The sequence below is a fragment of the Daphnia pulex genome, chromosome 8 (assembly GCF_021134715.1).
Source record: "Daphnia pulex isolate KAP4 chromosome 8, ASM2113471v1".
NCBI lineage: Eukaryota > Metazoa > Arthropoda > Branchiopoda > Diplostraca > Daphniidae > Daphnia > Daphnia pulex.
Window position 1 is genome coordinate 9,990,398 of NC_060024.1, and position 12,204 is coordinate 10,002,601.

Consider the following 12,204-nt stretch of genomic DNA (forward strand, 5'->3'; position numbering starts at 1 on the left):
AGTGAGATTATAAGACACCTTTTGGCAATTTGCGTTTAGTAAGAAATGTCTACCCTTGTGAAATAAGTAAATTTGATTTGAACAAAAATCCACGACGACGTAATAATTGAATCTGTAATATATGTATTCTTTCAGCTAAAAGATTAAAATGTTGCAGGTCGTGAAGTCGATGAAATAGAAATAGCCAGGTCTTTTACGCAAGCACAGACTAGATTTCTTTCCAGTAAGTCAAATCCATTGACGGAATGGAGTCACACGGAACTCTTTGATTCCTGCGAATAAACGGAAAAACATTTTTAAAAGACATTTTTTTTTTGTTTTTTTGAAGACGTTAAAATCGATTGCATACGTTTCAATTGGTTGTATCATGGCGCGTGGCTGCATGTTCGTCACCGATCCATCGTTGTTGTCACAAATGAGTCGAGCCAAGCTCGACCGACGTATCTGGTTGAGTTGGTCTGCAATAAAGTATAGGATCGGTCACTCACTACCACGAATTAATTTTCATTTGCTTTCATTTCTACCTAATGTGAACGAATGGGGCTGGCCACCAATATCATAAAAGTAGCGATCGCCGTTCTTGGTTCTTTGAAATTGATTGGCCGTAATACATAGAGCAATGGGGCCCATTAGAGCCCCAGATTGGTACACGCTTAAGTGGTTTTCCAGCAGAGCGCCGATATAGAGATCAATATCGTCCACGGATTTATAGGCGGCCCTGAGAAGGTCGATGTTCTATGAGAAAGACCGGCGCGTTGTTAGCAAAATGATAACTAAACTCCTCTCGACTTTATCTATTTCTATGCATCGTCTGTATGTGCATGCAAGTAGAGACTTTGATTGATAGCATACCTCAGGGAAAAAATCGACTATCAGTTCGTCGAACGATTCAACTTTTTGCATTCCACAAAACTCGCGGAACTGGTTGTAGCCTGGAATGCCGTGTTCCCTACCTCGCTGAATGGTGATGGCAACCAAATCGGACCCGTACGCTTTTTGGCCACTGAATCAAAGCCATTTCAAACTCAAATAGGCAATTCCAAGTAAATCTTTCGTCGAAAAAATGAACTCACATGTATAAATTGGAGGTCACTTCGCTGCTGTAGAGAGCGTCGATAGCTTGAGGTGGTTGTTTGGTCAGTCCACGTAGGGCGGAATCGAGAAATTCGGGATCGTCCACAAGGCGGGATGAGTCGAAGAAATATTGACTCAGCGAAAAACTTCTCTCCGTGTCTTCCTGATCAGCTGCGTCGAGAAGACTGAAAGGAAATTGCAATGGTGACAGCTCAATCTGATCGCTCGGATTGCCGACAAATAAGAATATCGCATTTGTGTTATATATACTATAGAAATCCTTGGATAGAGGAATGCGTCACGCGGAATGCAGCAGCTGTGAAATCGTTTGATACCGACGGATCGATAGCCCCATCGTAGCCGTTGCCGTAACCACTGGATGGCAGTGCTAATCCACTATCGGCCATGACTTGAGAGCCTTTATTATCAAATTAGTTAGTACATTCCCAACATGCGACAGAAACGGAAATGTGAACTCGCCCAATAGTGAGGGAAGATATTCGTTGTAGGTGATGTGTTGCAATTGAGCAATCACAATTCGGCGTGCTTCCTGGAACAGGGTTTCGTCGTCCCATTGCGGATTGAGTCCTTGAAGCTCCTTGGCGATGCGATTATGTTCCCGTAAAAATATCAATTGGATAGCTGCGAGTTGAGGGTTCTCTTCCACTCGAACATCACCTTGTTCATTAAGATTCAATTAATTCTGAGGGGTGCGGATCGTATATTTCTTCTCTACGGTACTCTATGGGTTGTAGGAGCAATACATACCTGCTTGAAAGCACACTGCCAGCTCGTGATTAGGTTGGTTTTCGCATCCTGGTGCAATTGGAAACAATTCCCGGCCATCAACGTTTGACATTTTCATCAGTCCACCAACTCCCGAACGCAAATCATTCGACGTTGTGACATCACTTCCATAAATTTGAGATCCGTCCAAATAATGGCTATTGCTGTTTAACTATAGGGGAAGAAATAAATCACTATTACCCTGTTCCCATTTTAGAAATGGGAACCTGAGAAATAAAAAAAAAAGATAAAGAACACCTGTTCGGCTATCCCGAAGGTGCAGCTCAAATCCAGGCCAACCTTGGAACGAGTAAAGCTCATACAGTTGATGCCATCGTAAGTGTAAAATGGATCTCCTATTTGTAGGAATTTTTATTAACCAAATTAATTTTTGATTTACTCATTTGTTTTTTACCCTGCGCTATTTCAATAGGCAGGCATTGGGGGTGCATGTCGTTGGGAGGAAGTAGTTGCCCTTGAGCGTCGCAACAGGCTGGGCTGGATCCATTTTCTGAATTAGAACTCGTTTACAGTGAAAATATGAAAGTGAAAAATGGGAAAATAATAATACCGAATGTAAAGTCCTCCGAAAGAGTTATGTCACTGTAAATGTAAAAAATGTCTTAATGTATTGACATTAATTTCTGTGTAAAAAAAAAGGGCTACACATTACTGCGTAATAAACTGGCCGAATGACATGACAGCCAAGGTGACATTAGCCGTTTCGTCGAGCCCATAAATCCGTATAGTATCAAAGCTAATTTCTCGTGCGTTTTTCAATTCGCTTCCGTCACTTGCCAGCCGAGGTGAATCGATTCCTGTTTCAATTAAGAGTAATTAGGCTTCCAATTAAAAAAATTAACAAGGTAATATCGCATCGAAATCACCGTTTCCGTAATGAGCTGGTAACAAGCGCTGGAAAATTGTATCACGTTGCCCCCAACTCGGTTGCATTAGATTGTTGCAAGAACCGTCAAATGATCTGTATGTATTGACCGTAGGACAGGCAATTGTCTCCGGACAGGTCTTCTCGAGGACTGTATCCCTCAGCGACAATTTTGGCAGCACTTTACCAGCCTCGTTCTCATTTAAGTTTATCCTGTCCAATCGAAATAACACACCCAAGGTTATTATATAGATTTCCACGAAGTACAAGTTATGAGATGACGTCAACCTTTCTTTGAGTTTTTTCGATGCTTCAACGACGCCGAGAGCTTCAACAGTTTTTTGTCGAGACTGATTAGAACTGCGCTTTTTCTCTAATACGTTTCTGCGTCCCGGGCATTTATTTTTATTGGAAATCAATCCGTCAGAAACTAGTCGCTTTTCAAGTTCAATCATATTCTCAATTTCTCGCAGTCCATCTTGGGCAGCACTTTGTAAGTCACTGATAGCAATGCCATTCACCGAACCTGAATAAGAAACGTATTGAATAGCTTTTCAACTATTTTTAATCAATGCAGAAACATCAGGCAACTTACTACTATGAAGGATGGCATTTCTATCAGGAAAATTTACTGACTCCTCACCCAACACACATTGCTATACATATTGAAAAGCATGATTATTTTCGTAGCGGAAAAGTGAAAGAGTTATACAAGTTGTAATACCTGAGCGAGTAAAGGCAAAAGGAAAATCAACAGAACAGTTTTCATGGCGGAGTACAACTATGGTACGTATAGTGATATGAAAACTTAACTAGATAGATGCTGGTTACTATCAGACTTACTGTGTGTTTTTTTTTTTTTTTTATATACGACGCAAGAGCCGGAACTACAGCCGGTATTGATAAGTTGAATGGGCAAATGCATTATTGATTTTACGTTATCAACCAGGATCTGTGACACGCGTAATAAACGACGTGCTATGTTCATATTTATTTAAGCCGGTCCAATAGTCCGCTCATTATTTGAATTTTAGATTAATATGGTGCGATCGCTTTAGTTTATATTTTAAATGCTATGTACACAATTTTGTTTTTCTTATTTTGGTTTTCCAATTGTCTCTAGTATCTACTAAATCATTAAAATAAATTCACAACGAATTGTGTAGAGAAATTAGTGATTGTATTCAAAATTCTTTTTGGTGACGAAGTTGGAAAGGTTTTAATGGAAAGGTGAATCAATCTTTCTACAATTTTACAATAGCCTGCGAAACACTCGAGCAGTGAGTGCAGATACCAAGAGTGTTTAGTGTTTATATAACAAATGTTCATTGCTTATGACTAAAATATTGAAATATTATTATTACAAATGTGTTATTTAGAATGAAGAAGTCGTGTCTCTCTGGGCGGCGGCGGCGGCTGCGGCGGCTGCGTTAAAAGATCTGAAGAATTCGGCACGGGCGGCAGCTACGTCGGGTGTTTCCTGAACCTGCTGAGGGAGACCGTACTGGTCCACCACAACGGGTTGATAGCTGCCTGACCAGCTCTTTTGCTGAGGAGCTACCCAGCTCTTTTCTTGAGGTGCAGCCCAGCTTTTTTGCTGAGGGACGACAACGTTTTGTTGTTGGGGAACGCGAGCAGCTGCCTCTCTGAATGAAGCGAAGAAAGCATTTCGTGCTGCTTGGACCTCGGGAGTGTCTTGCACTGGCTGGGGCGGGCCATACTGGACTGGTTGAGCAGATGCCCAAGTAGGTGTAGGAGCGACCCAGGATTTTTGTGCTGCAGGAGCAACCCAGTTGGTTACCGGAGCGGTCCAGGTCTTTTTAGCGGGGACAACAACGTTCTCCTCCTTGGGAACACGGGCAGCAGCGATTCTGAAAGTATTGAAAAATTCTGCCTTTGCAGCTGCGACTTCAGGGGTGTCTTGAACAGACTGGGGAAGGCCTGGCTGTGCTTGAACAGTGTTCCATCTGGTAGTCGGAGGAGCAGTCCAGGCGATTTGTTGGACAGGCACCGGGGCCGGGACGGATTTCTTTGGCTGGGGAGCTACCCACTGTTCCTGGTTGGGTGAAGCAGCTCTGGCAGCGGCTAGGGCGGCAGCATGAGCGGCCAAATGAGCAGAACGAGCAGCAGCTACTTCAGGGGTTTCTTGGGTGTAGTCGTTATCAACACGATAACCGTTTTCATCGGCGATGTAGTTGACGCGGATCTCTCTGCCTTCCGGGTTGATGTAGGCGTAGCTGCCTACTTGGTTTCCTCGGGCATCCCTGTGAGTCTCAGCCGATTGACCTGGATGAGAATAGCCAAACTTGGCCTGGCCAAATCCGTCTTGCGATTGAAATTGACGGGCAATGTCGCTATAGGCTCCCGTGTTGCCCCATGTTTGGCCGGAAACGGCGCAAGCCAACAAAAGAAGCGCTGCCACCTGTCGAGAAATGATTTGTCACTTAAGTGTTTCTATGTAACGTTTGAATTTGAAATTGTATGGCTTACCGAAGTCTTCATGATTATTCGCGTGCTAAAGGTAGATAAGCACTGGAAAGATTAGTTTGAATTTCTCAGTGTTGGGATGTGCTTTTATACCGATGGACTCGTAGGTGGACTCGCCCTGAGCAAGGTCTCCCTTTCGGGAAGGAACAAAAAATAAAGTTCTTCCGTGTACATTCCACTTGAAGGTGGAAATGCCTCCGCCCATCTCACACGACTCCCGCCAGCTAAAATCCACGTATCGAAGGGAGAGAGAGGAACGAGTCTCTTCTCGTGACTTCTTTGTGTGTGTGTGTGTGAAAGTCGATTTGGATCTCATATAAGGCGACCTTCAATCGAAAAATAATCAAGGCGCTGGATACCAGTCAAACTTGTTTGTTTTTTTGTCTCTTTTAAACGCGAAAGCAGCAAAAAACCAGAAGCGCGCTGCATCTTGAGAGACTCCCCTTGTGAATCCCTATATAGTGCATGATACCTTTCTCTAGAAGAAGCCATGGGATGTGTGGGGGAACAAGGTCTTCCAATATAAGGTCATTACTTTTACTCTCCCGATTTAGTAAAAAAATGGAAACTCTCAAGCTTTGTACTACTTGCGGCTAAAAAAGCAAGTTTGACTTTGGGACGTAATCTTTTGGGTGGGGCAGATTTTCGTGTGAAGGAGGTTCCAAAGGCTATACACCATTTGACCGATTATTTATGCATATAGTCATGGTGATGTTTGGCGTGTCCCTGAAATCTTTTTGGGATTATTGGGAAGCGTTTCAGAGCTCACCTTTCATTAAAAAAACAAAAAAACTGTAACACTTCTCGCATTGAGTAGCTAGCGGCTAGCAACTGTCGTCATCGCGGGTATATATAAACCGAACGCAATCTCGAAAAATACAAACCAACCCTCTCAGTGCGATTTCTTCTTCAGCACGCGAATAATCATGAAAACTTCGGTAAGACAATTAGGCGCCAAATTCAAAGATGTCACTTGAAAAAAGCAATTTTTAATGACGTGTCTTAATTTTTCTACAGGTTGCAGCTATTCTTTTGCTGGCTTGTGCCGTGTCCGGCAGATGGGTTCAGCAACCAACGACGAGCGATGTGGCCCGTCAATTCCAATCGCAAGACGGCTTCGGCCAGGCCAAGTTTGGCTATTCTCATCCAGGTCAATCGGCTGAAACTCATCGAGATGCCAAAGGAAACCAAGTCGGCAGCTACGCCTACATCAGCCCGGAAGGCAGAGAGATCCGCGTCAACTACATCGCCGATGAACACGGTTATCGCGTTGACAATGACCACACCCAAGAGACGGCTGAAGTTGCTGCTGCCCGCTCTTCTCACTTGGCCGCCCATGCCGCTGCCCTAGCCGCTGCCAGAGCTGCCACACCCGACCAGGAGCAGTGGGATGCACCCCAGCCGATCAAAAGCAAACCTGTTGTACCGGTGCCCCAACAGCAGAGCTGGTCTGCCCCTCAACAAACCACTTGGGAAACTCCTCAGAGATCCTGGTCTGCCCCTCAACAAACCACATGGGAAGCTCCTCAGAGATCCTGGGCCGCTGCTGAACCGGTCCAAGTCAACTATGGCTTGCCCCAACCCGTAGAAGACACCCCCGAAGTCAGAGCAGCCAAAGCGGAATTTTACGCAAGTTATCGGGAGGCTGCTGCTCGCGCACCCCAGGAAGAGAACGTCATCGCTCCTCAACAGACAAATTGGGACGCCCCTCAACAAAAGAGCTGGACCGCTCCTCAGCAGGACACCTGGTCCGCTCCTCAACAAAACACCTGGTCCGCCCCTCAACAGAGCACCTGGGTCGCCCCTCAATCAGTTCAACCTTCAACGAGTGACACGGCCCGTCAGTATCAATCTCAAGACGGTTTCGGCCAGGCCAAGTTCGGATATTCCCACCCTGGCCAATCTGCTGAAACACACCGAGACGCTCAAGGTAACCAAGTTGGCAGCTATGCATACATCAACCCGGAAGGCAGAGAGATCCGTGTCAACTACATCGCCGATAAAAACGGTTTCCGGGTTGATAACGACCACACCCAAGAAACAGCTGAGGTGGCAGCGGCCCGCTCTTCTCACATGGCTGCACATGCCGCTGCATTAGCCGCCGCCAAAGCCGCTTCACCAAACCAATAAGATCGTCTCCAGCAGCTCAGATTATAGCCTAAACATTTGCAAACCGTGATACAATTCTTTTTTAATTCCTAGTTGAATTTTTGAAATGTTCCCTCTTTTGGACATGAGAGCGTGCCCATTGGTGTATTTGCTCGTACCAACTTTTGTATGCCATGTGTTGACTAAAGGATGACGTGAAAAAACAAAAAAACTTGTTGAAATATCGAATATATCTGTTCGAGTCTGGTGCGGGAGAGAGCTTCTAATACATGCAAAACAAATTACAGCAATGTCATAATGTTCATGCTGCGCTTGGGAACCTATAGTTAGTAGCTACGGGCTATACATTGAATATATACCTATGCGGTGAATGCAAAGAGATGTAGTATGTGCAACAGAATTAGGAATTCTATTACTGTCTTTTTTTATTTGGGATTTAAAAAAAAAAGGAGTTGGCCGTAAGGAAAAATGCAGTGCAGATTCTTGTTGAAATACCAGAAATTCTATGAAATGTGATTATAAGCCCTTGTAAAATCCGACACAAACTCGGTCTTTATGAACGTGATTCTGCAGTTTCTGCACTGATTGGTGCAGTTTCATCAGGTTGAAAAGTGACACAGAGTAGAGCACATGTATGTAACCGTACGTACTCGGTGAAATGGCTTTTTTGTTTGTTTGAACACCTCGGAAGATTTTCAGTCTGTGAGACCAGTGCCACCTATTGCATTTCTAAACAACCCAATTTTGAAATTACTTGGCGCGAAATCTTCCTGTAATAAGAAAATAAACTTTTTTAACTAGTTAAATCACAACTACAAAAAAAACTCTTAAAAGTTTATAAAAAATCTTCATAAAATGGCAGCACTGCTTCCCCTTCAAAGTTCTCACGAAAGTTAGTCTGCAGTGTGTGCAAACTGAACTGCAAAACAGCAAAAATAAAAATCATCCTGTTGGCTCGAAAGATCAGTAAGGAGAAGATGATGCTGCCTGTTCTACCAAGTGTTGTATCTAAATTCTAGCCATTGAATTGTTATAATGTAGTGTGAGTCTGTCCCGTTTTCTTTTACTTCTCGATGGCCCAATAGAGGTGTTAGACCTACCTATGGTGTCCCGAACCACACGTGGTTAAAATTAAGCAGTCAAGTCAAGAAAATGTTCGAAACAGCCCAGGATTCCCAGATAAAATCGTGCTAGAAGTGAATCATGGGTTATTTCGCCTGGATAGTTTAAAATCTCCATGTTGAAAAAGAAGTGAGCTAGTACTACCTCTGGATGTATTGTTCACTTTGCTTTATCGAACCAAAGTCACCCCCAGCACTCATCTCAAATAAAACAATAAGTGTTTGAAATGCCTGTGCTAATGAAGAAGTAGTGCTAATGAAGAAGTAGTGCTAAAGAATAAGTTCTTGATGAAGTGAACTCTAAACATTCAGTGTCAACAACTACCTACATTTACTGCCAGACACTAAACGTTTTACCTGAAAAAGCAAGAATCTCAATCTCTAAATTATGTGGGAATCAACATGGATTATTATTTCTCCTCTCAGGCTCTCAGAATATTTGGGTTACGACCGATAAAGGCGCAAGTACCGGTTCATTGCAAGAAGCGTCTTTGCGAAGGAACTGGCAGCCAGGAAGAAATTGACGGTGGCGAATAAACTTATTGCCTTGGAGGGTCGTAACATCGATTCTCTAACAGTTTCTTGCTGTATTGGTGCTTCAAGTTGTGACGCGCACTTTGTTGACTTTCGCCTTATGATGATTGGATTCGCTATCAAGAAGGAAAGCGTGGTCCAGTCCAACAGCCACAAAAAAGCTGGAACGGTCGCTGGACAGAAAAAGTGCAACATTTTTCCGTCGGCTGTTGTCAACAAAATTCTAGTCTATCCTCGAGTACACGTGCCCCAGTTATGCGCCACTGGGAACCTTCTACTACACCTAATACGCGAAGAGGACGGACTTATAGCAGGCTTTATCAAGGACTGGTGGAGTTTTTGTTGGCGACACCAAGATTTCACGTTTCCGTAAGTTAGCATATAGTCTATAGACTCCCAAGGAAGACGTTACTTTGGTATTTCAGTTTATTGATCTTGAATTAAATATGTGGTTTCTATTTCATTAAGACTGATTATCGTAATCCCCCGATAGAATTTTGACTTAAACATTTGAAGATGTTATTTCTCTTTCACTGCAAAATCATTTTGTGCTAGCACTTTATTGAAATCAAGCCTTCTTAGCTCAGTGGTAGAGCGTTGGTCTTGTATCATTGATGTAAGGGAACCAAAGGCCGGGAGTTCGATCCTCTCAGGAGGCATTGTTTTAGGTTCACAAGTGATTCTATTTACCATTATTTAAGTTGAAATAATGAAATGATATTGTCAACAATTACAAATTCAACATAAGTTATTATAATTTATCTACAATATTTGGGTTTTATTTAGTTTAAAAAAAATTATTATCAGTTTTAGATGAAATAAAAAAGCAGGCGAATTTTTATTGATTTGATAACGAAATTTATTGTCGATACATTTTTATCCAATGTCATTTCTAGTTTCATGTGCGCTGCAAAACAGTATCAAGATAGCCCTAGGTCCGCAGCTACGAGTTGAGTCTAGCAACTTTCTCCTGTGAGTGTTAATAAGTGCAGTGACCATAAGTGGGTCAGTTATGTAAAAACCTGATAAAAAAGATGAGCTTTCTCCGCAGCTTTAAACAACACGCTTTCACCACGGCTTCTGCAACCGAAGAAATCGTAGCATTTCGTAAGTTAAAGTCTCCAAGACAAGTTTACTCTAAAAATTCATTTGAACTGGACTAGTCCGGATCATTGAATTCAAAATGGAATCCGCCATAACTGACAACGAAATTGATTTTTCCAAGGCGAACAAGAGACCGCAAATCCTGGCTGCTCTGGCAGGTAATAAATTGAAAATACCAGAAATATCTTTGTTAGACTTAAATAAAGTGCCATGGTTTTAATAGCTGCTTTCAGCGCATTTGTGATGGGAACTACATTTGGATGGTCGTCACCCGTTCAGCCACAATTGCAACAGAATTCTACCTTGAACACTGTGGTTGATCAGAACAGCACTTGGTACATCGACCTGGATGACGATCAAATGTCTTGGGTAGGTTCACTAATCAACATCGGAGCTTCCGTTGGAGCCATTTGCGGAGGCTATCTGATGGACAGGTTCGGACGCGTCTTTGTTTTGATGGCCGTGTCAATCCCTTTTTTCACAGGATGGCTCTTCATCGTCTTGGCCGTCGATCCTTGTAACACAATTGTTTGTTAGCTCATTTTAAGCCATTGTGAATTAAGAAGTTGATTTATTTAGTGATGCTCTACGTTGGACGTTTGTTGGGAGGACTGGCTGCCGGTATCTGTTGCGCTGTGGCACCTTGTTATATTGGTAAAAATTAATTTTCATATAATTACTGTCGGTACTGTTTGTAATCGACTGCAATTCCAGGAGAAATTTCTATACCTGATATTCGTGGAACCGTTGGCTACTTTTTCTCAACCAACATTGGACTGGGAATTTTATTCACTCAGATACTTGGACTAGGTCTAGATTGGCGATTCATTTCCGGTGTGTGTGCCATCACTCCACTTGTACTTTTCGCTCTTTTATATTTTGTTCCGGAATCTCCCTACTTTCTCGTCAAAAACAGTACGTATGATGACATAATATCTGATGTTACCAGAAAGTTTTGTAAGTCAGTATAGTATTAATTATACGGTTTGACCTGGGAATCCCTTCAAGACAAGATGGATAAGGCTGCCAAAAGCTTACAATGGCTCCGAGGAAATCTGTTTAATGTGGAGGCTGAACTGGCTCAGATTAAATCGCGAGTAATCGAGGACAAAACTCAACAACTAAACTTGAGGGACTTCTTAAGACCTTGGGCGTACAAACCTATTTTGATAGGAATTGCCGTAATGGTTTTCCAACAGTTTTCCGGTCTCAACGCAGCCCTGTTTTACTCCGTCGAAATCCTTCAAGTGGCCGGAAGCAATTTAGACGCTCTGGTGTCCGCTGTTGTTGTCATCATTACGTTGGTATTTATTTACAACAAAATTTACTTGGAAGTTTATTTGTTAATCGTTTCTTTTATCTGTTAAAAATTGCGAAAAGCTCATAGGAAACTTTCTCGGAGCTGTGGTGGTTGGTCGTCTCGGTCGCCGGCCTCTGTTTATGATTTCTGAAGCGATAGCTTGTCTTTCGATGTGTGTTCTTGGATCCTACTTTTACATCCTCACCAACGATCCGGAAGCTGCCAAACCCTTGGCTTGGTTACCATTGACATCCTTAATTGTCTTCATTTCCGGAATCGGCATGGGACTAGGACCCCTTCCTTGGATAATCTCCAGTGAGGTCCTACCTGCCAAAATCCGTGGACAGGGCAGTTCTATTGCTGCTTTGGCCAATTTTGGACTATCGTTTATCGTCACGAAAACTTTCATCGATATCCAAAGAGCAGTGACACCGGCAGGTGCCTTTTGGTTCTACGGCGGTTTCTGCCTGTTAGGTATCCTCTTTGCCCTATTCCTTTTACCCGAAACCAAAGACAAGACCTCTGAGCAAATTGAAGCATTCTTCGTGACTCCCAATCACAACGTTGAATAGCATACAAAACTAATTTTCTCCCACAAAATTCGATACTCAGTTATGTCAGTGAATCACGATTGAACTATATTTTTCCTGCGACAGGCCTTGCGAAGGAGATTTGTCCAACAATAGAGAATGATGCAATAAAGTCTAAATCACATTTTAACAGTGACGTTTTCCTTTGGCCTTCTGGGATTAGATTGTATAAACATGGTTGAAGGTTAAAGTAAAAGAATTACTTGTGACATT

The 12,204-nt window shown here is 42.8% G+C and overlaps 4 protein-coding genes and 1 non-coding gene across 8 annotated transcripts; 3 read left to right on the forward strand and 2 right to left on the reverse strand.

Annotated features, from left to right (window-relative positions):
• Window positions 1-106: 106 nt before the first annotated feature.
• Window positions 107-3,615, reverse strand: LOC124200067 (peroxidase-like). 2 transcript variants are annotated; one of them, XM_046596154.1, is made up of 16 exons: window positions 3,471-3,615; window positions 3,345-3,402; window positions 3,035-3,272; window positions 2,748-2,959; window positions 2,534-2,678; window positions 2,432-2,463; window positions 2,276-2,371; window positions 2,119-2,216; window positions 1,843-2,032; window positions 1,555-1,752; window positions 1,345-1,492; window positions 1,074-1,259; window positions 853-1,003; window positions 525-735; window positions 350-458; window positions 107-272 (listed from the first exon to the last, which is right to left on the reverse strand). In XM_046596154.1, exons 1-16 carry the CDS (start codon window positions 3,513-3,515, stop codon window positions 209-211), a joined length of 2,181 nt encoding a protein of 726 aa, XP_046452110.1. In that variant the 5' UTR covers window positions 3,516-3,615; the 3' UTR covers window positions 107-208. The 2 variants fall into 2 exon arrangements, with proteins under 2 accessions (XP_046452110.1, XP_046452109.1); XM_046596153.1 differs by having other exon boundaries at window positions 3,342-3,402.
• A 294-nt stretch (window positions 3,616-3,909) lies between these two features.
• Window positions 3,910-5,396, reverse strand: LOC124200088 (pupal cuticle protein-like). Its single transcript, XM_046596190.1, has 2 exons — window positions 5,237-5,396; window positions 3,910-5,168 (listed from the first exon to the last, which is right to left on the reverse strand). The coding sequence occupies exons 1-2, from the start codon at window positions 5,246-5,248 to the stop codon at window positions 4,122-4,124; spliced, it is 1,059 nt and encodes a 352-aa protein (XP_046452146.1). The 5' UTR covers window positions 5,249-5,396; the 3' UTR covers window positions 3,910-4,121.
• Window positions 5,397-5,937: 541 nt separating this feature from the next.
• Window positions 5,938-7,626, forward strand: LOC124200087 (pupal cuticle protein-like). Of its 3 annotated transcripts, none has more exons than XM_046596187.1 (3): window positions 6,030-6,171; window positions 6,251-6,703; window positions 6,749-7,626. In XM_046596187.1, the coding sequence occupies exons 1-3, from the start codon at window positions 6,160-6,162 to the stop codon at window positions 7,361-7,363; spliced, it is 1,080 nt and encodes a 359-aa protein (XP_046452143.1). In that variant the 5' UTR covers window positions 6,030-6,159; the 3' UTR covers window positions 7,364-7,626. The 3 variants fall into 3 exon arrangements, with proteins under 3 accessions (XP_046452141.1, XP_046452143.1, XP_046452142.1); XM_046596186.1 differs by having other exon boundaries at window positions 6,251-6,681; window positions 6,727-7,626; XM_046596185.1 differs by having other exon boundaries at window positions 5,938-6,171; window positions 6,251-7,626.
• A 1,329-nt stretch (window positions 7,627-8,955) lies between these two features.
• LOC124200083 (facilitated trehalose transporter Tret1-like) lies at window positions 8,956-12,121 on the forward strand. Its single transcript, XM_046596182.1, has 7 exons — window positions 8,956-9,366; window positions 9,894-10,259; window positions 10,325-10,618; window positions 10,681-10,755; window positions 10,816-11,016; window positions 11,110-11,405; window positions 11,482-12,121. Exons 2-7 carry the CDS (start codon window positions 10,181-10,183, stop codon window positions 11,971-11,973), a joined length of 1,437 nt encoding a protein of 478 aa, XP_046452138.1. The 5' UTR covers window positions 8,956-9,366; window positions 9,894-10,180; the 3' UTR covers window positions 11,974-12,121.
• On the forward strand, window positions 9,570-9,656 carry Trnat-ugu. The gene is given in 2 exon segments: window positions 9,570-9,605; window positions 9,621-9,656. It is a non-coding gene; the product is annotated as a tRNA-Thr (tRNA).
• Window positions 12,122-12,204: the final 83 nt, after the last annotated feature.

What these genes read in the sequence shown, in the direction of transcription:
- LOC124200067 (XM_046596153.1), bottom strand. Translation starts at nt 3,515, where the DNA reads ATGAAAACTGTTCTGTTGATTTTCCTTTTGCCTTTACTCGCTCAG. An exon ending in AAATGCCATCCTTCATAGTA is followed by an intron (nt 3,273 to 3,341) that starts GTAAGTTGCCTG and finishes TTTCTTATTCAG; the next exon opens with GTTCGGTGAATGGCATTGCT. An exon ending in TCGAAAAAACTCAAAGAAAG is followed by an intron (nt 2,960 to 3,034) that starts GTTGACGTCATC and finishes TCGATTGGACAG; the next exon opens with GATAAACTTAAATGAGAACG.
- LOC124200083 (XM_046596182.1), top strand. Translation starts at nt 10,181, where the DNA reads ATGGAATCCGCCATAACTGACAACGAAATTGATTTTTCCAAGGCGAAC. An exon ending in TGTGGCACCTTGTTATATTG is followed by an intron (nt 10,756 to 10,815) that starts GTAAAAATTAAT and finishes CTGCAATTCCAG; the next exon opens with GAGAAATTTCTATACCTGAT. An exon ending in CTACTTTCTCGTCAAAAACA is followed by an intron (nt 11,017 to 11,109) that starts GTACGTATGATG and finishes AATCCCTTCAAG; the next exon opens with ACAAGATGGATAAGGCTGCC.